General features: G+C 52.9%; 14 protein-coding genes across 14 annotated transcripts; 7 read left to right on the top strand and 7 right to left on the bottom strand.

The window, feature by feature from the left end:
• Nucleotides 1-145: 145 nt before the first annotated feature.
• CLAFUR5_14291 (uncharacterized protein) lies at nt 146-2,112 on the bottom strand (the record flags this gene model as incomplete). The annotated part of the gene is made up of 6 exons (XM_047913439.1): nt 146-409; nt 460-612; nt 666-718; nt 765-784; nt 834-1,246; nt 1,297-2,112. 6 exons carry the CDS (start codon nt 2,110-2,112, stop codon nt 146-148), a joined length of 1,719 nt encoding a protein of 572 aa, XP_047769349.1.
• A 200-nt stretch (nt 2,113-2,312) lies between these two features.
• Nucleotides 2,313-3,476, bottom strand: CLAFUR5_14290 (uncharacterized protein; the record flags this gene model as incomplete). The annotated part of the gene is made up of 1 exon (XM_047913438.1): nt 2,313-3,476. One exon carries the CDS (start codon nt 3,474-3,476, stop codon nt 2,313-2,315), a length of 1,164 nt encoding a protein of 387 aa, XP_047769348.1.
• Nucleotides 3,477-4,452: 976 nt separating this feature from the next.
• Nucleotides 4,453-4,938, top strand: CLAFUR5_14289 (uncharacterized protein; the record flags this gene model as incomplete). The annotated part of the gene is made up of 1 exon (XM_047913437.1): nt 4,453-4,938. One exon carries the CDS (start codon nt 4,453-4,455, stop codon nt 4,936-4,938), a length of 486 nt encoding a protein of 161 aa, XP_047769210.1.
• Nucleotides 4,939-5,711: 773 nt separating this feature from the next.
• CLAFUR5_14288 (NmrA-like family domain-containing protein 1) lies at nt 5,712-6,629 on the top strand (the record flags this gene model as incomplete). Its single annotated transcript, XM_047913436.1, has 1 exon — nt 5,712-6,629. The coding sequence occupies one exon, from the start codon at nt 5,712-5,714 to the stop codon at nt 6,627-6,629; it is 918 nt and encodes a 305-aa protein (XP_047769211.1).
• A 358-nt stretch (nt 6,630-6,987) lies between these two features.
• CLAFUR5_14287 (Metal-dependent hydrolase lscR) lies at nt 6,988-8,217 on the top strand (the record flags this gene model as incomplete). The annotated part of the gene is made up of 1 exon (XM_047913435.1): nt 6,988-8,217. The coding sequence occupies one exon, from the start codon at nt 6,988-6,990 to the stop codon at nt 8,215-8,217; it is 1,230 nt and encodes a 409-aa protein (XP_047769206.1).
• A 188-nt stretch (nt 8,218-8,405) lies between these two features.
• Nucleotides 8,406-9,704, top strand: CLAFUR5_14286 (uncharacterized protein; the record flags this gene model as incomplete). Its single annotated transcript, XM_047913434.1, has 1 exon — nt 8,406-9,704. One exon carries the CDS (start codon nt 8,406-8,408, stop codon nt 9,702-9,704), a length of 1,299 nt encoding a protein of 432 aa, XP_047769207.1.
• Nucleotides 9,705-10,140: 436 nt separating this feature from the next.
• Nucleotides 10,141-10,554, bottom strand: CLAFUR5_14285 (uncharacterized protein; the record flags this gene model as incomplete). The annotated part of the gene is made up of 1 exon (XM_047913433.1): nt 10,141-10,554. One exon carries the CDS (start codon nt 10,552-10,554, stop codon nt 10,141-10,143), a length of 414 nt encoding a protein of 137 aa, XP_047769200.1.
• Nucleotides 10,555-11,703: 1,149 nt separating this feature from the next.
• Nucleotides 11,704-12,231, bottom strand: CLAFUR5_14284 (uncharacterized protein; the record flags this gene model as incomplete). Its single annotated transcript, XM_047913432.1, has 1 exon — nt 11,704-12,231. One exon carries the CDS (start codon nt 12,229-12,231, stop codon nt 11,704-11,706), a length of 528 nt encoding a protein of 175 aa, XP_047769201.1.
• A 371-nt stretch (nt 12,232-12,602) lies between these two features.
• CLAFUR5_14283 (Ubiquinone biosynthesis protein COQ4, mitochondrial) lies at nt 12,603-13,457 on the bottom strand (the record flags this gene model as incomplete). The annotated part of the gene is made up of 1 exon (XM_047913431.1): nt 12,603-13,457. One exon carries the CDS (start codon nt 13,455-13,457, stop codon nt 12,603-12,605), a length of 855 nt encoding a protein of 284 aa, XP_047769204.1.
• A 422-nt stretch (nt 13,458-13,879) lies between these two features.
• On the top strand, nt 13,880-15,424 carry CLAFUR5_14282 (putative 2-dehydropantoate 2-reductase; the record flags this gene model as incomplete). Its single annotated transcript, XM_047913430.1, has 1 exon — nt 13,880-15,424. The coding sequence occupies one exon, from the start codon at nt 13,880-13,882 to the stop codon at nt 15,422-15,424; it is 1,545 nt and encodes a 514-aa protein (XP_047769205.1).
• Nucleotides 15,425-16,010: 586 nt separating this feature from the next.
• CLAFUR5_14281 (Heterokaryon incompatibility protein 6, OR allele) lies at nt 16,011-16,394 on the top strand (the record flags this gene model as incomplete). The annotated part of the gene is made up of 1 exon (XM_047913429.1): nt 16,011-16,394. One exon carries the CDS (start codon nt 16,011-16,013, stop codon nt 16,392-16,394), a length of 384 nt encoding a protein of 127 aa, XP_047769202.1.
• A 1,914-nt stretch (nt 16,395-18,308) lies between these two features.
• On the bottom strand, nt 18,309-19,828 carry CLAFUR5_14280 (Hydroxylase/desaturase CTB9; the record flags this gene model as incomplete). Its single annotated transcript, XM_047913428.1, has 2 exons — nt 18,309-18,623; nt 18,680-19,828. The coding sequence occupies 2 exons, from the start codon at nt 19,826-19,828 to the stop codon at nt 18,309-18,311; spliced, it is 1,464 nt and encodes a 487-aa protein (XP_047769203.1).
• A 1,941-nt stretch (nt 19,829-21,769) lies between these two features.
• Nucleotides 21,770-22,573, top strand: CLAFUR5_14279 (Oxidoreductase ordB; the record flags this gene model as incomplete). The annotated part of the gene is made up of 1 exon (XM_047913427.1): nt 21,770-22,573. The coding sequence occupies one exon, from the start codon at nt 21,770-21,772 to the stop codon at nt 22,571-22,573; it is 804 nt and encodes a 267-aa protein (XP_047769485.1).
• A 532-nt stretch (nt 22,574-23,105) lies between these two features.
• CLAFUR5_14278 (Dothistromin biosynthesis regulatory protein aflR) lies at nt 23,106-23,752 on the bottom strand (the record flags this gene model as incomplete). The annotated part of the gene is made up of 2 exons (XM_047913426.1): nt 23,106-23,526; nt 23,583-23,752. 2 exons carry the CDS (start codon nt 23,750-23,752, stop codon nt 23,106-23,108), a joined length of 591 nt encoding a protein of 196 aa, XP_047769366.1.
• Nucleotides 23,753-23,940: the final 188 nt, after the last annotated feature.

The raw sequence follows: 23,940 nt of genomic DNA, 5'->3' as shown, positions 1-23,940 counted from the left end.
CCAAAACTGCACGCAGTGGCCATTTGTCTTTCTGCACGAGAATAGCTGGCCTGCTGAAGCCGGTGTCGTTAGGATGGGCATCTCGTAAGCCCCGTGCAAGGTCCTGTCCAGACGCAGCAGTGTATCGATGTATGGCGTTCAGAACTTAGTCAAATGTTGGTCGCTGGTTCCGATTCCAGTTGAGACAATTCCGGATCAATCTTCGCAGCTTATAGCTGTATTGATTTCTTGCAGCCTTGATGAATCGTGCCGGTTTCCTGCCTTCTGTATTGGCACCGTCGAAGTCGTTCAGGGTCTTATCCTGATCGATGCCTTTGATCAGACTCCAGAGAACGAAGCCAACACCCCAAACATTGGCTCTCGAGTCCGGTTGCCATTTTTCTTCAACTGCGACTTGAAATTTCTGTTCCTGTGCTTACATTAGCATCGTTACCAGGTAGCATAAAGAGGATGTCTCACCGGTGGTCGAGCATTAGGAGTTCCGAATCCTTTCTCTCCCTCGGGCATATCCTTCTGTGCGTTGGCGAAAAAATCTGCCATTTCTGGTTCTTCTTCCTCTGGTAAGCACTGATGTGCTTGCTTGATGATCAAAGACACACCGAAGTCCCCGAGCTTCCATACGTCAGTCGTGCTCAGTCCTGCTCACGGGAAAAACAGGGACTCACCTTCGCCTGAGGAGAGCCACGGTAGTGATCTCTCGATGGCTCTCCTAGGAACACTTGGATCATTAGTAAGAATAGTGGTCCCGATGAAGTGATGCTTACCGTTCGAGAGCTTCAGGTCCCTGTGCTTTGATCAGCCTCTGTTATGACATGGTGTGGCAATCAACATACCCGTGCACGATGGACTCCCACATCCTCGACATGGGTGGTTCCAGATCGCCTCGAAGCATGAGCACTCCAGCCGTAGCCAGGGACTCGAAGACAGCCCATAGAAATGGCTCTGGTATCCAATCGCGCTGGCCCTCAGGTATCTCTGGTTCTGCAGGGTCTAGCCTCCGTGCGGGCCAGTACTTCTTCACAAGCGAATGGAGGTCACCATGTCCACAGTACTCCGTATAGATCCGATAGTCATACTCTTGGTAATCCAGCGGATATCTCCGCCAATTGCGGATCTTGACGATCCTTTCTGAGCCCTTCAATGGTCGGAGTTTGTACATTGCTGCGACTTCTGCTGGCATATCGGTAAGCTCATGATGCTGGAACTTGTCACTTTGCCCTGCCCTCGCATCTTTGATGGCGACACGCTGTAAATTGTTAGCTAATACACTCTGAAGATCACCGTACGCAGACATACGTCAACGATGATACCATCAGAGTTCTGCTTGACGAAGACTTCGCAAGTTCCCATTGCGCCGGAGCCAAGAGATGCCGGACCAGCCCATGCACTGCTCAGCTGTCCTTGCGCCTGACGAATGCTTTCTCCTTGCTCAGATTCTGTGTCTGAACGCTCCTCGTCTGCGGCTTGTCCACGCAAAAGTTCCTCAGCAAAGACGCTCGTTGATCGTTGTCCATCAGAGTCGTTACCATCGTTCTCGATAATTCCGGGACTTTGCACGTTTTGGAGTTCCTCTTGACGCCGCTTCCTCGATTGCTGTTGTTCCTCCCTGCGAGCATTCTCACGTCGTGCATGCTCTCGCTGCTGTCTTCTATCATGACCGTCTAGTACTGCTTGTAGACGAGTTCGTGAGTCGATCAGCGCGGTGCGTTCAGCCCTATTGGTGGTCTCAGATCGGTTCAATAATGTCACCACCCGACCACCTGTATCTGCCTCAACACTACGCAGAGTTCTCAAAGCAGCTATGCTTTGACCAAGGTTCTGTCTCTCGTCAATAAGGTCATCGAGCTTCAACATGTACCGACGAAGACCATCGATATCCTCCTTGGTCGGCTCGTGCCCGAGACTAGCAGTCTGTGCCCTCACTTGCTCGTCATGGTAGTGATGTCCCTGAAGGGCGTCTCGCATCTGCTGACGGGTGTCTGCTGCAAGTTGGTTCCATCTGGTCCTAGCTCCTGCTTCGAATGGAGCACGACCCCGCCCGTCTTTGCCTGCGCTGTTCCAAGCATCAATATCTAGATCGACCCACAGTTGTTCTCCTTCTGGTAGAGCCATGCTGGCTGTGACGAGTCTTGTTGCAAATAGCTCCACTCATCAAAGTTGGTGTTTTGAAAGGTGAGACATGTGCTGTGCCCATGTGAGGAGTCGCTGTTTGCTCAGCCTGAAAGGAGCGATGCCCGAGCTTGTTGAGCGGGAATTCATCGCTTTGTCTCGCTGAACCTTTGTGATCGGCAGAAAGATGGTCGAAAGATGACTCATGTGCCCACAAAGGTCTCCGGGATATCACCAAATCCAGCCCCAGGTCCACTTCGATCAACCAGATACCCAAACCTGCCATGCTCCTTCCACTGCTCCCAGACATACTCTGGCAGATCCATCCATTTCTGCTCAACCAGCCTCAGGAGTCTGTCCTCGCCTGCCGAAAGATCTTGACTCGCGTGAACGTGATCCACAATCACACTCACATTCCCCGCAGCGTCAAGAGCTCCAAGATCCTGCATCTCCCTCTGCACCTCCTCAATCGTCCCATGACACAAGCTACAATTCCACGCCGCATCCAAGATCACAGCTCTATCCCACCATCGCCGTGCTGCGTGATATGGCAGATACACAATGTCCCGAACGCGCAAAGACCAGGGCAGTAGTCCTCTTCGTAGATCACTGGGCAAGATAGTATTTCTCAAAGACGATCCAAAGGTCGTGGCTTGCGGATATAGCCATGAAAAGCCAGTGCGATGGAGGGCGAAGGAGTACAGGAAAGATTGGCTGGCGAGCGTTGTTCTACTGGGAGGGTCGCAGTGGCGTAAGATCGAGATTGTTCCTGGTCGTGGAAGTTCGTGCATGTCGCCTACGATTAAGACATCGCCCGGGTTGGGCTTTTTGTCTGTGCTGACCGATGACGCTAGCACTTCCGTGAAGACCGCATGCTGTAGGTTGTTCATGTAATCCGTAGCATCGACTCGAGCAGGTGAGATGTTGACAGCTCGATACATGATCTTGTCATGAAATGCTCTGAATCGATCCCAGTTCTGTGACAAAGCTAGTCCACCAGCACTGACATTGGTTATCGATGATTCAGCAATCACAAAGTAGTCCACATGTGCCGCCAGAGTGTTCAACCTGATCTCGAGCCAGTCCAGACTCGATGTGAATGCAATCAAATCGTACACCTTACGTGGTTGTCCATAGGGTCTAAAGCCATGGAATCGACATAGCGCATTGACCTCGTCTCGCTTCACATCCTCATGGGCCTCGGCGTAGTCAGCGAGCAACTCGGCCATGTCAGGCCTTCGTGAGAGCACATGCTGTCTGCTGTTGTCATGGCGAAAAAGCACAAAGATGGCCAGGACCAGCGCCGAGATCGTGGTCATGTACGCGCATAATCGCCATCGTTTGTGCGTACGTCCAAGTAGGGTCATTGGATGCCCTGTGACTTCGTCTTGAGACCTGCTGGAGGTTGCCACCTCTTAGGATGTTAACGAGATGTAACGACACCATCAACCGATGAAAGTTGAGCAGGATCTGCCCTGGTCGACGATCGAGAAGCCGCTGTGTCGTCTCTCCACTTCAGTATACGCCGTTGCTCAGTCGTGGCACCCGATCTGTTGTCGAGTCATTAAGCGTAGCGACCGAGCGCTAGCCACACCGGAGTACGAGCTTGCGAGTACGTAGGTGAGGCGTCAGCGAGGGAGTGAAGCTCTATACCAGCCCTCAACTAGCCTTGGCGCCCGCTCTGATTGGTCAACTTCCAAGTGGTAGGGTCACGTGACCTACCGCACTGTGCCTGTTGGCGAACTCGCAAACATATACTCGTCGCTAACGCCTATGTCGTCGTATAATAAGCACTGTACGTCGGGTAGCGGTAGCGTGGATCGCACGCTACTTTGCAGTCTAGAAGGGCTGGTAGAGAGCTCCACTCCGCTACGCTTACCTTTGGAGGTTCACAACCGCCAACAGCACATTTTATAGTGGTCCGAGTTGTGATACATCAAGCAACAAGTGCGCTGGGTTGTTCCCGGTTATCTTGTTACAGCTTTCGTGGTGCTCGAAAAGCTGAAGCCTGAAGGCGTTGGCAGAACGTTGGACGCGCAATAGTCTCATGTGTGGGCCAATAGTGCATCCAATGAGATCAGACATCGATCAAGTCTCCGAGGCGGCAAAACGGTCAAAACGGTTGATGCCAAGAATAGCGCCGCAGCTTTGATCTGCAACTCTCGGTCTTGACTCCGGACATGTGCTTTCAGCTCAAGATTGCCTGCAAGAAAGCTATGTTTGTCAGTAACCCACAAAGCGTAGAGAACGCAACAGCAAGCATGCCTTCACTCCATGAAAAGTGCAATGGAGCGTCGATGCAACTTCGAAAACGCTCGATCAACCGAATGCTGCACCCAGACAATGTCCAACGCCAGCAACAAACCTCAGCCTCCCGAGAAACGAGGAACCTGTTACAGATGGGCGAAGGAGAAGTGCAAGCATCAGCATGCACCCTCACTATGCAAAGACGCACACCATCTCTTTCCCGTCATTTCTGAACGAGTCAGTCCGATTGTCGATAAGTTGATGATGATCCAGGAATGCCCAAGCGTGAAAGATCAGGATATCAACTGCCAGTGGGCCTCTGATACCTGTTGTTGGTCTCACGTGGCGATCACCAAAGAGGAAGACCAGAAGCAACGAAAGATGCTGGAGTTGGTCAAGAAGCGTCCGTGGGAAGCGGTGCTGAGGTACAAGTGTACGGTCGATGGTTGTAAGGAGCAGGACCAAGAGTATGCCAGTATTGAGGATGTGTTGCAGCACACTCGGGTGAAGCATGGACAGCCTTTGGATGATAGTGGTAGCTGGAAGAACGAGAGGCAGCCGATTCAGGAGGAGGAAGATTGATATTGATAGTGAATCAGTGATCAGTCCAACCTCTAGACATGTCAGCAATCGTGGTCAATGTGCAGGACCTACATTCCATCTTTTCTCATTCGGATTGAAGACCATTGCCATGCCCTGTTGTGGTGACGACCTCGCCTTTATGAGATCAGTCTTGCGAGATAGCACAATCGCACTGTGCGATACCTTCATTCGAGAAGCATTACACGACACGATCCAGCACCCATCAAGCTGCAGTTGATGTCTGATGGAATGTCTTGTTGTCGTGGTCGCTGGAGTGTGAAAGAAGGAGGCAAGAAGGTTTGAGATTGGATCGCGGAGTCCGAAAGCCGAAACGCCGATCCGAAGCCGATGAGATCATCTTCAGTCAATGCTCTCTGCAACAACACAATCACGATATCGACCTGCAGAATCAACAATGCCGGCACCACCAGCTCGCCAGGCGTTTGCTTGTGCAGGAAAAGCTCTGAGCGGCATGGCACTCGTCAAGAGGCGCTCGGTGTAACCAGCAAGGCCCCGACACTGCACGCAATCGTGGAAAGGGTTGAGATGATGACTTGTTGGTCCCGGTACAACGATGCGCTGCATATGATGCCGTACCGGTAAGTTGCGTCGTGCAGGCCGGGTGCTCTATGAAAAGCTCCGGACACTGCAGTAGGTTTCGCACTTCTCCCACGAGGCTACGACGATCAGCACAACAAAAGCCTGACCATTGCTCTCGCGTGCTGTCCCTCACTACTCACTTCCACAGCAAAGACTGATAGCAACACCCCATCATGTCCAAGAACATCATCGTCACAGGAGCCACCGGCAAACAAGGCGGCGCCTTAATTGACCAGCTCACCAACAACCCCTCCTTCACCCTTATCGCCATCACCAGAAACGCCACAGGCGCCGGCGCCGAAAAGCTCAAATCCAAAGGCTCCAACATCAAAGTCGTCCAAGCCGACCAGAACGACTGTCCCGCTCTCTTCGCCGCCGCAAAGTCTGCAGCATCGGGACCAATCTGGGGCGTCTACAGCGTTCAAATTGCCCAAGGCCACGGCCCCGCCTCAGGCTCCGGCGATGAAGTCCAGCAGGGCTGCGCCATGGTCGATGAGGCCGTCAAGGCGGGTGTCAAGCACTTCGTCTACAGCTCCGTTGAGCGCGGTGGCGACGAGCACAGCTGGGAGAGTCCCGTCACGTCTGTGCCTCATTTTGCAACGAAGCATAATGTCGAGCAGCACCTCAAGAAGAACGCCGGATCAATGGGCTGGACGATCCTCCGCCCCGTCGCCTTCTTCGAGAACCTCGCCCCCGGCTTCCCGGCGAAAGTCTTCATGGCCGCAATGCAGAGCACCATAGGCGAGAAACGAGTACAATGGGTTTCGACCAAAGACATCGGCTTCTTCGCAGCCCTGGCATTCAAGGAATCGCAAGAGTGGAATCACAAGGCGATGGGGTTGGCGGGCGATTCGTTGAATGTCAAGGAGCTGTGTGATAAGGTTAGGGATACTACGTCGACGAATATATACCCGACGTTCTGGTTCTTGGGGGGCGTGTTGAAGTATATGGTGGCGGAGATTGGGCATATGATTACGTGGTTTGGGGCGGAGGGGTATAGGGCGGATGTGGAGGCTTGTAAGAGGTTGCATCCGGAGATGATGGATTTGGAGATGTGGTTGAAGAGGGAGAGTACGTTTCCGAGGAAGTAAAGAGAATGCCGCAATGGACAGTTGAGGATGGAGTATGGTGCTGCAGACAGAACAGGAATATGGCAAGAGAGGTATGTAACGTACGCCGGCATGCGTACCTGTGAGCATGGACGAATTCACAGAATGACGATTGTTTTGATGCCACCTCCGGTGGACTTTGGACTCTCCCAAACCCCGAAGATGCGTCCAATCTTCTGCACTAACGCCCGAGCTCTTCGGCATCATGTATCGACAAGGCTCACGTACCATCTTCTCTCACTCACGTCTGCCCAGATCATTCCTTTACGCCAACTGCTTGATCCGTACTCTCATGCGAGCAGGATCATCTCCTACACACCACCTCTCGTAGCACTATTCAATGTCCTGTCTGCGATTATGTCGCATCAGAAATATATCCTCCTCACTGACCAGGAAGTTATCACACGCCCACAAGATGTCAACAACCACCACCGCCTCTAGCAAAACATCGACAGTCCACATCACTCAGCCAGCATACACTCTCCCATCCCCTCCAGAAGCAAAGGACCTCAAACACCACCTCAAGAGGAACCAAGTTTTCGAGAATCCATGGCCATCTTTCGTCGACCCAGGCGGCTTCACAGTCGGTGTCAAGATGACCCGTCGCAAGATCCAGGGCAAGGATGTTTCCAATTCATCCTCCTCCACTCTCGCAGTCAGGAAGCCTCACTTCCACCCCTCCCGCAAACAGGACGATGCCTTACGAGCGACATGGCTAGGCCATGCGTGCTATCTTCTTGAGTTCCCGTCTGGATTTAGGGTGTTGTTTGATCCCGTCTTTGAAGAGCGCTGTAGTCCAATCTCCTTCCTAGGACCGAAGAGATCCACCCCCGCGCCTTGTCAAGTGGCGGATCTCCCGATTGTGGATGCAGTGGTTATAAGTCATAACCATTACGACCACATGTCCTACCCGACCCTGACCGCCATCGCAGCCAAATACCCAAATGTCCGCTTCTTCTGTGGATTGGGGACGGCGCGGTGGTTCAAGGAGAATGGGATGCCGATTGTGGTGGAGATGGATTGGTGGGAGAGTAGTACTATCACCTTGGAGGGGGAGGAAGGGGCTGTTGAGGCGACGATAAGTTGTCTGCCAAGTCAGCACGGCAGCGCTCGGACCGGGATCGACAGGAGTCGCATGCTCTGGTCCTCCTGGGCCATCCAGTCCGGCGGCAAATCCGCCTACTTCGCAGGCGACACAGGCTACCGCTCCGTCCCCGAACTGCCCGACAACGAAGACGACTACAGCCCAAAGTACTCCTCCCTCCCCGTCTGCCCGGCCTTCAAACAAATCGGCGAATTGCGAGGACCGTTCGATCTAGGATTACTGCCGATTGGAGCGTATCAGCCGAGATTCATTATGAGTCCGTTGCATAGCAATCCGTATGATGCGGTGAATTTGTTGGTGGATACGCAGTGCAAGAAGGCGTTGGCGATGCATTGGGGCACGTGGGTGCTGACTGAGGAAGATGTGATGGAGCCGGTGAGGAAGTTGGGGGAGGCGGTGAGGTGGAGGGGGATTGAGGAGGGAGTGTTTGAGGTTTGTGAGGTTGGGGAGTCGAGGGAGTTCTGATTGATGGCCACACTCCCTCCGTCCCAGCTGATTACATGACGCGAGTATGTTACACAACAGCTGAGGGCCTTGCGTGCAGACCCCTGCAGTGAACATATCACATTTTGGGGTACCCTTTCCCTCTTTCCGACTTCCACCAACAATCGAAACCAAATCGCCCACCTCTCTACGAAGTACAATCGAGCAAAATGGCCACAGCAGCGCACGATTACCTCACAACACTCCCTCAGGAGATCTTCGACCAGATAGTAGAGAATGTACGCGGAACATCAGACTCTTCCTCACCTTCAGAGACTGCCAAGCTATACGCCACACTCCGCCTCATCAATCGACGGGCTTGCGCAAAGGCGGACAAGGCGTTCGCGAAGCACCACTTCTCAACCGCGTATACCCTCCTATGCGACGATGAAAGTCACATCAGGACCGAGTGGATAGCCAGCCATCCACGCTGGGGCAAAGCCATCGAGACTCTCATCTTCAACGTAGACGAGGTCGAGCGGACCGACAACGTCATGGTATCGACAACGCAGCATTCCAGGAGTCACGTAAACACCGCAACAGGCATGCTTCGAGGCTACCAATTGCACCAAAACCAACAGTACCTCCGCAATTCTAGACAAGACCTCTTGCTCCTCAACTCGATTTTCAGCCATGTTCGTAGAAATGGCAATAAAGTAGAAATCCAGGTCCGGGACCATCTGTGTAATGAAGACCACATTCGGCAAAGTCGAAGGGCGTGGACCAAGTACGCGGATCTTGATAGCAATTGGATCTCTTCGCGCTCGGTCTTCTTGACGCCTGAGCCTGACCATCAGAGGCCATTGAGACTGCTACTGAATGCGCTGTCTTTGAGTCAATTGGACGTGCAGCATTTCTCCCTGGAGACCGCAGCGTGGAGTATCTCAACGGATAGCTTCGCCCATCCAGCACTCCTCTCGAACTTCCGGGAGAGCTTGGGGCGAACAGTCACCAATATGAAGCTCGCCCTCTGGACTCCTGTGCCCGCGGCTCGAGGCAGTGTCACGGCATTCGTCCGCGAGCTAGCGAACTGTCAACACCTCAGCAGCCTATGGCTAAGCTTCTACCACCAAGACATAGAAAACCTGGAAGCCGCGCGCTACTACAAGAAAGACCGCTTCATCGCGTGCGATATCGAACCAGATAATGGCCAGCAGCCAGGAGGCCATCTTGTGGTGCAGGAGCTGTTTAAGCACAAATTCGCCAAGCTGGAAACGCTGCGGCTGGATCATGCTGCCTTTTACGTCCAGGACTTGCAGAGTTTCGTGGCGCAAAATGGTCAACTGAGGACTTTCAACATGATGTATGGGAAGATGGGTGGATGTGAGGAGTGGTGTCTGGCGAAGTCTTCTGCGGAGGCTTCGAGGTTTCTTACGGGGTTTGTTGGGATCGATGTGGGGTGTTTTCTTGATGGGGAGCATCATATGCAGAATTGGAGTAAGAAGTTCTGGGAGTGGAAGTGCTGGTGATGCAGGACAAATCCAGCATCAAGCCGCATCAGAGGCGAGTCGGTGTATCTGTGATGGGAAGCTCAGAACGGATCTTCTGCGATACCGGCTGCCTTTCACCGAGCTCGTCAAGCCAAAGCGAAGAAGTACCTTGGGTTCGTCCTGAAGAGCCTCGGATCACCCTTGGACCAATTTTCAAGTCTATGCACGTATGCAAAGCCCGTGAATGACCATGTTGAGCCTGATACCTTGCGTACCACCGTAGGCACAGTACTATTCAGTGGCAGAATCACGACATCATGTTCTTCCAGAAGTGACAACATCCTAGGACAAGCTCTTCAAGTATTTTGGGTGACAAGTCTTTCACTGGCACAGAAGTGGCTTACGTGAACACCAATGTGCCATAGCAGGCTTTGCAATGTCAAGACTGCACTGTTGAGCCCATGTCCATTCAAACTCAAGCCAGTATGAAAATCTCTTCTGCTAAAGGATTGGTATCCTTGATATGCTGCACGCGCTTCACAATGTCCCAATGCGCCGCAGCATAACATTGAAATGTCCAAGTATGGTCAGCAGTCTTGCGCAAAATCATAGGAATGGCCTTTCCTAGCGGCACCACTACCACGTCCCCCTCTTGTACATACTCAGGTGCAGTGATCATGCCGTGGAAGTCTGTGAAGGAAATCCGTCTTGGGCAAGCCATGAAGTTTAGGTAGGTACTCCATTGCTCGGAGCAGATCTTGTCCGCCAGTCTTCGGACATCTCCAGGCATGTTCTTGTATTCTGGCCCGAATGCAGACTTCAGATAGTAGCAAAGCATCTCACCGCTTTGCTCCCGCTGGTCAGACGGGAAGAGATTGTGCTGCTGCATTCCTGCATCTACGCAGCTTGCTGAATGCGTGTGAACGTTCCGTCGGGAAGGACGCTAACCATGCAGATACTCTGCCTCCGATGCGCCTGTGCATAGTACCAGTCGAAATCATTGGTGGCTCGAGAGTGGACCTAGTATGCCTTGTGCTACAGGCAACCGATTGCCAGGCATTTGATCTTGTAGCCAAAAGCCAGTCGGTGATGATGCTACGAGCCAGTTCCAGTGCTTCGGGAGCCCCTGATGTCTCGTGTTGCATGCCAGTAGTATCTACGACAGTTTCCAATGGTCGTCGGGCTGAGATCAAACTTGAGGTCATACTGAGCGTATCTTTGCATGAAAGCACAACGGTTCCAACTTGGACAGCGCCGATGCTGAGCTCAAGGCGATCCCGGTCATAGTTGATGGGGAATAATGGATCGTATGCCGCGCAGTCGGCAGACTCCAGTGGAGATATTGGGCTGTGCGAAGATGCGAAGTTCACCACCCAAGACGGAAAGCTAGCCCTTCCTGCAAAGCGCTGGCTGATAGCACTCATGACGTCGATCCTGTTGCTCGCTTCGATGGCTGCGTATGTGGCATCCGCAAAGACGCGCTGCTTTGTCTCGGTGTAATCGATTTTCAACAGACTTCTCTCTGCTGGGTTGACCAAGTCGGAGAATCCGTAGACGTGGTCGAGTGGATTTGAGCAAAAGGTTGTGAGCTTCAAAACATCTGCGAAGCTTGTGAATCCTCGAGATCGAGATGACGACTCGGGACAGAACGACCGGAAGCTACGCGTTGCTCTACCCAAAATGGCAATAGAAGTATCGTAGCCGTGCTCGGATTGAAAGCGCTCAAGCTCGTCTAGTCGTTCCCAGGTAATCGTGCAAGCTCCAAACTGGAAGTGAGGAGGATCCCGTGCTCTGCCACTTCGTGTACGACCTTGCCACGTAGTAAGCTGGAAGTCATGGGGTCAGGAAATATTATGCTCACCCATGTGCGTTCCCACCAGCGAGGTTGAGTTAGACGCAGTGTTTGACGCAGAATTCGTGCCTCGTGACTTAATATGTTGTGTAGCGAGCTCCAAGACTTTTCGTTTTTGCGAAATCATATTGCACATCATCGACTTCGCCCAGCCAAACGATGACCTGAGTGGCTAGACTGTAGATCTCACCCATCAATCCAACCCGATGGTTTTTCTCGAAGAAGCCAGCCTGGTTGATGCATTTGATCAATCCATAGTCTTCGTGGTTTTTCTTGCATCCTCAATCGGCGCAGCGCAAGCCATAAATTGCGAGTGACCGCAGTGGGGTGAATATGATCGGCCAGCAAGATCCATTCGTGATGTTCCCAGCAACCCCAGGCATATGACAAAGCCTCATAATCAAGATCGTCCGAGACACCTTGGCCATCGTGTCTTCGTAACCTCTGTACCACCAGACTGCCTCGTAGCTCATCTGCGAAGTCTCCAGGATCCAGAACAAGCACACGTATCTCGTTCTCGGGATCAATATGCACGCCTGCATACGGAATGCAGGAGCTTTCCAGATCTCCGTCAGATTGGGAACATTCAGCTTCCCATTCCAGGGAGGTAGTCTGGGAGTCACCTTCATCATCTCCCAGCTGCTCCGTATCGTAGGCTTCGGGATGGTTCTGGACTCCAGATTGAAGCACATCACTGGTAGCTTCTTCCTCCATGACTTCGAAATGGACCTGCTATGAAACTGAAATCAACTGTCGAGAAGTCTGGCGCTGGCCAACGTTATGCTTTGTATGCCGCACAACCTTGTGAAACGCAGAGTACACAGCCACACTCAACATGCCAAGAACGCCTTTGGCTGACAGTCGAACAATGCGGCCTGGAGCTCTGCGCGGGGCAATGTTTGTGCAACAGAGGCGCAGCAGTGCAATTGGATCCGGTCGATACGGACGGCGCCGATATAAGCATGGTGATGAGGGTTACAAAATATGACTGCTGAGGAAGTTGTACTTATCCGCAGCATTGGTCCGAAGTTGGAGCTCGATGAATTCTTCCTATGTTCGGCAACAGGTCCCGAGCATGAGCAGACTCATGCTTCCGGAACAGCTCCCAGCCTCTCCCCAGCTTCCCGCTGTGCCTTCTCCCTCCTCTTCTCATCCCTTAGCGCCTTCCTGATCTCCCTGAGATCAGGCGGCACCTCAATCCCCAACCTCTTCCTCAGCACATCCACATCCGTCTCCAGCTCCTCCTCCCAATAGACATTGACCACCTCCTCTGCCTTGATCCCATTTCTTAGCGCCCAGGGCAGGTACACATCCCAGAACCGCTGCCTCTCAATAGGTTTGAGGCGTACAATCGCGAATAGGGAAAGTGCAGTCATGGGGAGCAATGTATTGGCAGCTTCGAAAGCTTTTACTGCGAGCTCGCCCTCGATGATGACGGGGAGAGCTGTAATGGCGTGTGTGAAATCGTGAGTCTCGCGGTATCGTTGCATTACGTATGCTTCCTCCGGATCATCAATATACCGCACCTGATCGCGGGTGTCCGGCGTTACACCTTCTCTATCCAGCCATGCCGCGTATGCTCGACCTACTGTGTTCTCTGGCAACTTCCGCAGTTCCTCGAGGCGCATGCTTTTCGATGTGATCCTCGGCTTGTCCCGCAGTATCCTTCGACCTGTTGGGTTCTCTAGCATTGCTCGCCGCAGTCGGGAGACGAAGTATGGCTTGGCTGTGGCTTCACCAAGAGATGCGATGAGATCGTGGCGGTATGGATCTTTGAGGGAGCCGAATGCTGAGCCTACTGCGAGAGCGCCGCGTTCGAGCCATGTGAGAGGGACGTGGCCAGGGTAGTTTGGAGGTGGGCGGTTGAGGACGCTGAAGGTGCGGGCGCGGAGTGGTGGAGGGAGGGCGAGGATGCGGCTGAAGAGCTTGGCGGAAGACATGGTGATGGCTTTCACATGTCAATGTCGCATTCGCTGCACAGGAGGCGAGGTTGTTGAAGTGAATGGTGTTTGCGGAGCTGATCCCTGCTTCCCCGAAGCTTTCTTTTGAAAGTGTGGCTGATGACGCCTGAGACTTTGCACTGCAATCCGGGTCTGCCTATAACACGCCTATTACAGCCCACTACTGCTACCTCTTCCCTCGCCTTTCTTATTGTACTACATCGTTGCTATGATCAGTCTGACATAGCAAACGCACAGCAGTAAATCTGCCTTTCACAGCGCTTTACTTCCTCCCGCGCCGAATACCGCGGACACACGACTCATGGATCTGCGATAGCATTACTGCCGGCCGGGTGGCCTTCTTCTCCTCACGGGCGCGAGCATCTTCCAACTCACCATTCTGGAGTAGCAGCACGCACACAATGGACGCGAAAGAGGCGAAAGCAAGCAATCGCGATCAACCGACTGTCGACTACTCCGAAACGGAGCCAGAGACGGAGACAGACGGTGAGGAGCATGATGCAGATTTGCAAAGCCAAGTCCGGCGGGTGCTGTCGTCACCCGTGGATAGGCAGTATGCGCCAACCCCGAATATACCCAAGAGGATCCACATTGTGGGCACGGGCAGTATTGGGAAGCTTGTGGCGCATTCGCTGAGAGGCATACCGAATGCGCCGCCAGTCACGTTGATCTTCCACCGGTATAAGCTGCTGGAGGCGTGGGAGCAGAGTGAAAAAGTAATTACGGTGGAAGATGGGGAATATACAGTGCCGAGAGGGGGCTTCGATGTGGAGCTCAAGGGGGATGCGATCAGGCAGCATAAAGTGCCAGTGCAGCGAGGATCGCCGGATGTCTACAGTCTGGCGGACGAGACGGGAGCGCAGCCGCATGAAGTGGCGAAGATCATGGGCGAGCAGCAGAAAGAAGCGGATGAGCAGCGGCGCAAAGAGCGGGACGTGGCAGAGTACACGCCGATGGAGGCGACAGCCGCAACTGTCGAAGTCGATTCTCCTCAACGACCAGGTAAAGGGTATCACGCCATGTCGGACGAACCCATCCACAACCTGATCGTCACCACCAAGACTATCCGCACAATTACCGCTCTGGCCAGCATCAAACACCGCCTCAATCGAGACTCGACCATCTGTTTCCTCCAAAATGGTATGGGAGTAATCGACGATGTCAATAAGGAGCTCTTTCCCGACGAATCCACCCGCCCAACATATGTCCAGGGCATAGTCACCCACGGCGCCAACGTGCCTCCCGAAAAGGCAGAACAAGACCCCTTCTTCGTCGTGCACGCAGGCCACGGCACCATCTCCCTCGGCATCCTCCCTCGCAAACCACTCTCTCGTCCGGCCACACCCACGGGTCCAGGTACCGACAATAGCGGCGAGCTATCCGTGAAAAAGACGGACGACTGGGCACCTTCCGCCCGCTACCTCCTCCGCACTTTGACGAGAACCCCAGTCCTCTGCGCAGTTGGCTTCACGCCTATCGAACTACTGCAGCTCCAACTTGAGAAAGTCGCAATGAACGCCGTCATAAACCCCCTAACCTGCCTCCTCGACAACCGCAACGGCAACCTTCTCTACAACTTCCCCATCTCCCGCACAATGCGGCTCATGCTCGCCGAAATCTCCCTGATCATCCGCTCCCTCCCCGAACTTCGGGGTCTACCCAACGTCCCCCACCGCTTCTCCGCTGAACGACTCGAAGCTCTCGTGGTCGGGATCTGCACGAAGACGAAAGACAATGTATCGTCAATGCTTGCGGATATGAGAGCGGGCAGGGAGACGGAGATTGAGTATATGAATGGGTATATTGTGAAGAGGGGAGAGGAGATGGGGGTGAAGGCGGTGGTGAATTATGCGATTATGCAGACGGTTATGGGGAAGCAGATGATGGTTAGTAGGGAGGTGAAGGATCAGATTCCGATGCAGAGGGTTTTGAATGAGGATGAGTGAGCTGTGTGGTGGGGGAGGCGGAGGGGTGGAGTGTAGATATGTAGGTTGTTGGTATTGTACAGCTTTTGTGTTCTTTGGCCCGCTTCCTGCGATCGCTTCCACTTCTGAATCCGGACCAGTATCGTTACACCGGTCGAGTAGTGTGATTACACGAAGGAGGCGCAGTGCGAGGTCGGGATAAATAACGACAAAAAGGTATGGCCCTGACCAGACCTGGAGTGAACACTGCGTTCTGTATAGTCCCAGCGCCTGCTCGCGCGCTCGCGCTATACGTGCAAAAAGAACTCGGAACCCAGCTATTGAGGCTCAAAGCCAAGAGATGCAAATGCTTTCTGCCGATATGGAGGACGACCGCCAGAATCGAAATGTCGAACCGGTGGTCGCATGTCCGACATATCCACCAGTGCCGATCGATGTGCAGCACGCTATTCGCATCTTATCTCTATCAGCTGGCCATGGAGACGAAGTCATTGTATGCCACTTATCGCCACGTAGACTACACATCAATCGTGATCTCAAAACACAAGCTTGCAGAGGTAGAGTGGCGTTGGACACCTACGAGGCTCTCAGCTATACTTGGGGCCCGATGCAGAAGCACGGCATTATCCTGCTGAACAGTGTCGAGTGGCCAGTCATGAAGAACCTACTTGCGGCACTGAAACGACTTCGCCACAGGAGCAAGCCACGCAAGCTCTGGATCGATCAGCTTTGCATCGATCAGTCAAACAACGACGAGCGAGGCCAGCAAGTCAAACTCATGGCTAAAATCTACAGCCTTGCAGAAGATGTCCTAGTCTGGCTCGGCGATGGGCCTGACGACAACTACAAGAATCATGAGCACGACCAATGCTGCTGGAAATTGTCGCCGAACCTGAAAGACTGGACCATGGATCACGGTTCTCACTGTTACATCGGACGCAAGAGTGAGTGGCAGTCTTCATACTTGAGCGAACTTCTACACAGACACTAGCCGCGCTGGTGGGAGCGCATATGGTAGAACCTTGATCTGATATTTCATGGGCCTTGCTGACCACATACAGGTTGTACAAGAGTTCGTCATGGCCCGAAGGCCCCCCTTGTTCATGTACGGCCCTTATTGCGCCTCTGGAACTGACTTGATGGACCTTCCCTGCCATGTAGCGTATAACCTTGACCTTGAAGTATCCGCGATGAAACAAGGAACGGCGATAAGAGTTTTGAAAGCAGCGATAACTCAGCTCAACCACCGGAGACGTAACAACGGGAATCATGCGGAGCGTATAACAGACATGACAAGAGTTGTGAGTGCCACGAGTTCGACGGACCCTAGAGACAAGGTGTACGGTCTCCTCAGCCTATTATCATATGGAATGCAAAGCATGATTCGTGTCGACTATCAGCTACCACTGGCCTCTGTTTACGCTGAAGCAACTTTCGCGGCGATCGTAGACAGCGGAACCTTCGGCATTATGGCTCTCGTCTCTCCACAATCGTCCAACTCTCATTCTCTGCCATTATGGGTGTTCGACTTCACCAACTCCGAGCCTCCCCAAGAACTGGTGCAACGCAAGATTAAGTCAAACGTCACCCAACAGATACGACCGATGCTTGACTCTCCTGTACCGGTTGTGGGATTCAACAGCTCATTGTGCCATCTGACTATGGCGGGCGTTCTACTGGACACTGTCATTGATCACCTAAGGTTGCACTATCGAGAGCACATAGATCGACCAAGGGGCTGTTGCGGGCTCCATACTCGTGACGCCGAGTCCGTGGCCGCCTTAGCAGCCGCAAGAGATGCTGCCAAACGTCGTGTCGCTGAACAGAGGAGATTGGGCTGGTGGCCACAGATCGCACTCAGAACCTCTGATAGAGCCGGTCGTCACGCACATCTGAAAAGTAAGCTGGAAGATGCCGCAGTCTCAGACCACGCACCCCAGCATGCGGCCTCGAATCTGCTTGCAAGTTCCTTCCATTTCTCCTCCAGAGTGATAAAACATCTTTGGGTACTCACGAGGTGCTCATTGGGACAATGTGTGTATCCCGAAAAGGCCCAGTAAACAGGGTGTGGATCGCTGGGACATCAGCAGTGCCGACAGACCAGCCTACGTCATCAGTCATTTCACCACAGCATGTGGCTTCATTGGGCTCATGGATGCAACTCCAAAGAAGGGAGACGTCCTTGTGCTAGCCAGTGGCAGTCACGCCCCGATGGTCCTAAGACCGGCAGAAGGCTCTTGCTGGCGATTTCAGGGCTTTGCTTGGGTCGATTGACTCATGCCAGAAGATTTATCACAGCAAGTTCCAGAGCTCAAATTCAGAAAACGGAATTTCGTGCTGATCTGAGACTCCCCCTCGATGAACAGGGACCGTGCTGCTGATATCGATCTGGCAAAGCAACATAGCCACAATTTATATTTCAAAGGGCTCTCACGCGAGACTCAGCATCGTCATTCATCCAGCATACATCATTGCACACTTGGATCGAATGGGAAGGTCACAACTTGCTCTGGACGTGTACATGGCATCGGCGCCAAGAGGCTCCCCTACTGTTCATGACCATGAATGCCCAGGCGGGTCCATCACACTCCTTCGTCAATTCGCCCGCTGTTGATGGAGGCGATTGATCCTAGCTGTAGCCAAGCTCATGAGATCGCTTCAGACGCCAATACTTCGTTCCGAGTAAGGTAGACCGTGATCGGAACGACATGAAGGACGTAGAATACGCCAAGGCTGGAAATTGACGCGAAGAATATGTAAAAGAAGGCGTAGTTCTAGTCGTGAAGCTGCTCAAAAGGCGGCCGCCATCGGTGGGAAAATTCGTGGAAGGTAATGTACACGAGCCAACCATCCGGAAACTCGCTCGAACGACGAAGACGAAGACACGACAACATCTCAGCACTACCTAGAAAAAGCAGATTGTCCGAATCTCACAACTCTCCCGGAAAGGCGCATCAGGCTTACTTGTCGGGTCCTCGAAAGCTGTGTGTCCCACGAACTGCGCTTTGCTTGTGTCGGAGTCGTAGGTCTTCAACAGGATCGTCTGCTCGGGTACCATGTCGGGGAAGTATATCCAATCATGCTTATCGTTGTGCCTCATCACGTAATTCTCGCCAGTACGGTCGCGGTAACGTAGGTAGAGCTTGAAGAAGTCATCCGGTGGTGCCGAGTGGACGTCACACATAGCGAGTGGCATTTCTTCTACTTTGTTGATGGGTTTCTACCATATGTTAGCGAAGTTCCAACTAAACATCTCCGATAGACGAGTAGACTTACCCAAACATTGACAAACGCCGTCCGTCGTGACAGTAGGTCATCCGCTTCTTCGGGCAGCAGCTGCTTCACTCGCACCGGTCCCGATTCGGCAGTATAGTCGCAATGAACAAGTCGTACTGGAGCACGCTGAGACGTTGCTTTCTCATCTGTAAGGGGTTTGTTGGCATTGCCCTTCGTGCGAATGGTATGATCGAAAACCAAAACCCTTTTCGCGCCCAATTCTTTCTTCAAAAACTCGACAACTTCGGGGTAGAACTTTTCCCTCACAAGATCCGTATCTTCCCACTGTTTCTTATAATCAAATGAACTATGAAACTCCTTCATCGCAAACCCATTCTTATCCACATCGAACTCCTTGACGCGATCCCATCCATTAGTGACAGTCATTGTTCTCGGATCGTCGCCGGGCTCGTGGATGTCTACTGACTTGGGGTCTTCGTAAAAGTAAATCTCGGTAAGCTTATCGCCAAGATCTTTGGTGTAATTGAACTCGGCACGAACCTGTTTGTTGGGAGTAAGAGCCTTGTCAACAGCAGCTTGGTGCTTTGACCAGGCGGGGATCTGCTGAATATCTTTATACCAGCGAGAAAGGTTCTTGTGCTGGTCGAGTGGGAGACGCGAGGCTTCGGGCATGTGCATTGGGGCGGCGATGGCGATGTCCGCGATGCTGGGGTCGTTGCCGAGGATGAATTTGTTCTTTGCGAGGCGGGCATCGAGGATGCCGGCGGCTTTGTGCCATTTTGGGGCTTCCTTCTCGATGATGGACTCATCTGGCTGGGCGCCGAGGAGTGGCTTGACGACATACTCGACGACGTAGACGTAGTTGGTCTGAAACCAGACGGAGGCCTCCCAGAGGAGCCAGCGGTTGCAGTCTGCGCGTGCCTTGAGGTCCTTTGGGTATGCCTTGTTTTCACCGTCCAAGTCTGCGGCGTACATCAAGATGGAGTTGGACTCAGTCAAGCTGAGATCGCCATCTCTAGCTGCTGGGACTGTGGCGTGTGGGTTGATCTTCATGAATTCCTCGCCCTTGTGCTCGCCCTTGAAGTAATCAATGTGGTGGAAGTCATACTTGGTGCCCATCATATCCAGTCCTGACAGGACCTTGCGGCTGTTGATCGTGCATGGATCGAGGTAGATATCGAGAACCATGGTTGCGATGTTTTCTGGTGTTTCGTTCGGGTGTTGGAGATACAGATCAAGCACTTTCCAGATGAAGCGTCAGCAGTATATATCTTGCTCTCGGTGTGGTATCTGTGTGTCAGACTGCCAGGCACACTTTCACCTACCCCGCCCTCAATACAGTACCCCACGTTGTACTTTGGAGCACAAACAGCTTCATCCTTCTTGCCGGGCGTCCAGCGGTTGGGATTACTCATCAGTAGGGTAAGCGGCTCGACACAGTAGCGAAAGCTAGATCTCATGAGCCTAGTCCCGACTTACGCTATTCGGGCATCTGGAAAGCTCAGGAAGTTAATCGGACGCAGAGAGCAGCTTGTGACGTACCGCAACGACCACAAAGCAGTACCTCACCTAGCGAAGTGAAGGTGCCGGAGTGTTTGTGCAGAGCACTGTAGTCAAGAGCGACCCAGTCGATGCTTAACGCCTACGAGTACGGTGCAGCCCAGAGCGCTCTGAATGGTACAGATGACCAGGGCCTAGGAAATTTCATTTTCTCCAGGGACGATGTGTGTGTTCGCACTGCGGACATGTGCTATGCGGTATTCATACGTCTCTTGTCTCGCCAGGCACCGTATGCTGTAGCTAGAAGCCGTATCTGTCATGCTTGTTGCTCAAAGACCACGGGCGAAGACCATTCCGAGATGCTGCGACGTCATGGCGATCTGTGCTGGCGTGCTCACACCAAAGACGTCCATCATGGTGGGATGGCGCGACACCATATCAGTATCGCAGTAGTATTCAATGTCGCGAGATTGGTACACATCGCAATCCAGTGACAAGACTTCCGATCATCTTCTCCTGGCTCTTCGTGTTCGCTGTGTCTCACAAATTTGTAGCTGTCGTGTAGGAACCACTTCGATGGCATGGATGTGGACGAGACCGTGTCGTCACAATCGCGGCAATGAAGTGAAAAATGTGCTGTTGGCGGTTGTGAACCCCCAAAGGTAAGCGTAGCGGAGTGGAGCTCTCTACCAACCCTTCTAGACTGCAAAGTAGCGTGCGATCCACGCTACCGCTACCCGACGTACAGTGCTTATTTTACGACGACATAGGCGTTAGCGACGAGTATATGTTTGCGAGTTCGCCAACAGGCACAGTGCGGTAGGTCACGTGACCCTACCACTTGAAAGTTGACCAATCAGAGCGGGCGCCAAGGCTAGTTGAGGGCTGGTATAGAGCTTCACTCCCTCGCTGACGCCTCACCTACGTACTCGCAAGCTCGTACTCCGGTATAGCTAGCGCTCGGTCGCTACGCTTAATGATGCGTACATGTTCACAACATTGAAGTGAACAAGAGCAAGCAGTGGGGGAAGCGCCAAGGAGCACGTGATTGCTGACAAACATCCGGGGCGGAAGCATCCTTTCACAAACTCCAGCTGCGACTTCGTCGTTTCTTCTACGATACCTCCTTTTCGTTTCGCACCTTTGCCGTCGTTCTGGTCTCCACAGCATCGAGAGACCTATCTTAGAGCGTACTGTGCGGATTCATTGTGGTAACGTCACGTGTCCATCAAAGGAGCTCTGTTCTCAGCTCATAACACCGGACACCGACGTTCTTACTCATCTCGAATCAGCAAGACATGAAGCACGACTGCACGTCAAAACACGATTGATGAGCTATGTGTAATCTTCGCGGCGTAAGACAAGGTCTCATAGTGCTACAGAGGTCATGTTTAGTATGTATGGACATGGCAAGGCCGCTACCGCGAGGAAGGCAACGATATGGCAACAATCATCCTTGTCGTAGCGTCCTGCCGGAACGCACGACATAGTCACTACGCTCCGTTCTGGATGTCCGATCTCAGTCGGTCCGACGAGCGCTACTATCGCCAAAGGTAAGGCAGTTTGATGCTCTCCCTGTCATTTGGCAGCAACCTCAACACAGCTTTCTCTCACATTCACACCCACACCATGGCTTCTTACGCCGTCCTGGGGGCCACTGGCAACACTGGCCAAGCCTTGATCAACATCCTGCTTCAATCCCCAGAGAAGAAGATTCACGCTTACTGCCGCTCCAAGCAAAAGCTCCTTCGCCTCACACCACAGCTAGCCGACAACAAGAACGTCAAAGTCTCCGAAGGAAGCCTCAATGATACGTCCATCATCGCAGACTGCATCCGCGGCACCCGGGCGGTCTTCCTCGCAGTTGCGGTGCCCGACAACATGCCTGGCATGACCATCGCCCAAGACACTGCTAGAGTCACGGTCGGCGCTCTGCAAAGTATCAGAGCAGGAAACGAGAAAGCTGTCTTGCCCAAGGTTATCGTGCTCTCTTCTGCCAAACTCGACGACAATCTTTGCCAAAACATGCCTCACGCGATGAAAGTCCTCGTCAAACTCGCCACCTCCAACCAATGCGCAGATCTGGAAGAGTCGCAGCGCATCCTCACCGCCGAGCGGCATTGGATCTCTTCAACGTTCATGATGCCAGGGGGTCTGGTCCAAGATGCACAGAAGGGACATGCACTCTCGCTCGAGACCGAGAAGACACCGCTTTCTTACCTGGACCTTGCGGCAGGGATGGTGGAGGTCGCGGACAGCGGGGATGAGTACCACATGAAGAATGTCAGTGTAATTCCTACAGGGACTGGCGTTAAGTTCCCTTATGAGAGTCTGCTGGAGGTGGTGAAGGGGTTGCTTGCGCATTACTTTCCTTGGACTTATCGCTATACTGGTGCTATGCCAATGCCGGTTTTGCCGCAAAAGAGGGTGTAACTGAACATGGAATAGCTGTTTTAAATTTTGTCACATGATCACGCATCATCAGCGTGTGTGTCCTTGGCGGACGCGTCTGAACCGTCCATGTCGACCTTCTTTCTTCTCCCAACATGACGTGAACTCTTGCAACGACTTCTAATCGCGCAACGTTATCAAGCGTACTGCAAATTGAGCACGGACACGGACGACAGTCCAACGCTGAAACGTTCATTACCCTCGCGAACGCACAATTGATCACCTTGATCCCATCGCCACCTCATTCACGGCAACCTGAGGACCCAATGACCTTGGGAGATCAAGAGACGGATGCAAGCTCATGCCATGATCGTTCCGAGCCTCGGTCCTTCGTATACACAGCACAGGCCGTGACTAGGGAGCATACAATTGGGATTTGCCCACGGGAACGTAAGGCACGACTTTAGGATGTATACCGTAGATGATCTTCCTACCTTCGAGCCACAGCCAACTACTCCTGCTCATGACCCAAAGCGAACGAAGTCGGAACTGGCTTGTCATCAAAACAAGGACTCTATGTCTGGCGAATAAGGTCGACGACCTGAAAAGAAACCTCCCTCAAGCGCTTCCTGACATCGCCCTCAAGCGAATCAAATGCTGCAGACGAAACGGACAGTCCTCTCGTTGTTCTCTGTCTCCTGCCGTCTTCGATATCAGCTGACGCTGCGCCCCCTGCTACAGGTCGATGCATGTGGTCACGAATTCGCTTGCCCTCAAAGCAATCCGAGAGGAGATTCACCACTCGCTGAACCCTGTGCAGGTGGTTGAGCACAGTATGGGGACTCTCTTGGGACTTATCGTCCGCACTTGGGTTCCTGTCTTCTTCAGACAGGGACATGGCAGGATCTGCCATGTTGTGCATGTTCCGGCAGCGTAAGCTCGGAGCAGATGGTCTTGTTGGTCTCGAGGATGGGAGATGCGCGGCTGCAGCATATCTGGGCAGTATAGTGTCAGCTTTCGGTGGCTCATGGCTGGTAAGGATGTTACTCACGTATCGATAAGCCTGAAAACGATGAGTGCGACCATCGTGAGAAGACATTCCTCCTCCGAACAAGAACATGCTAAGACTCTGGTCATTTGGTCGACGACGCCCTCGTTTTGCTGGAGCACTTCGTTGAGACTGCGCAGAAGGTGTGGTCTATCACTGCCACCCACCCTCATACATCCAAAGAAAGCGTTCGGGCTGAGCTGCAGAAGCATACCCTTGGCCGTTGTTAGACAACAATCTTGAGCGGAATTGTCGACACGTCGTCTTTTGCTGCTTTCGACTGTCGAAGAAAAAGCAATGACTGCGCTGTATGGGCTCTGAGTTTCGCTGTCAGCGCTTCTGGGGGAAACTGGCGCTGTCG

This window comes from Fulvia fulva, chromosome 13 (assembly GCF_020509005.1).
Source record: "Fulvia fulva chromosome 13, complete sequence".
NCBI lineage: Eukaryota > Fungi > Ascomycota > Dothideomycetes > Mycosphaerellales > Mycosphaerellaceae > Fulvia > Fulvia fulva.
This window is presented reverse-complemented; position numbering and strand designations above follow the sequence as displayed.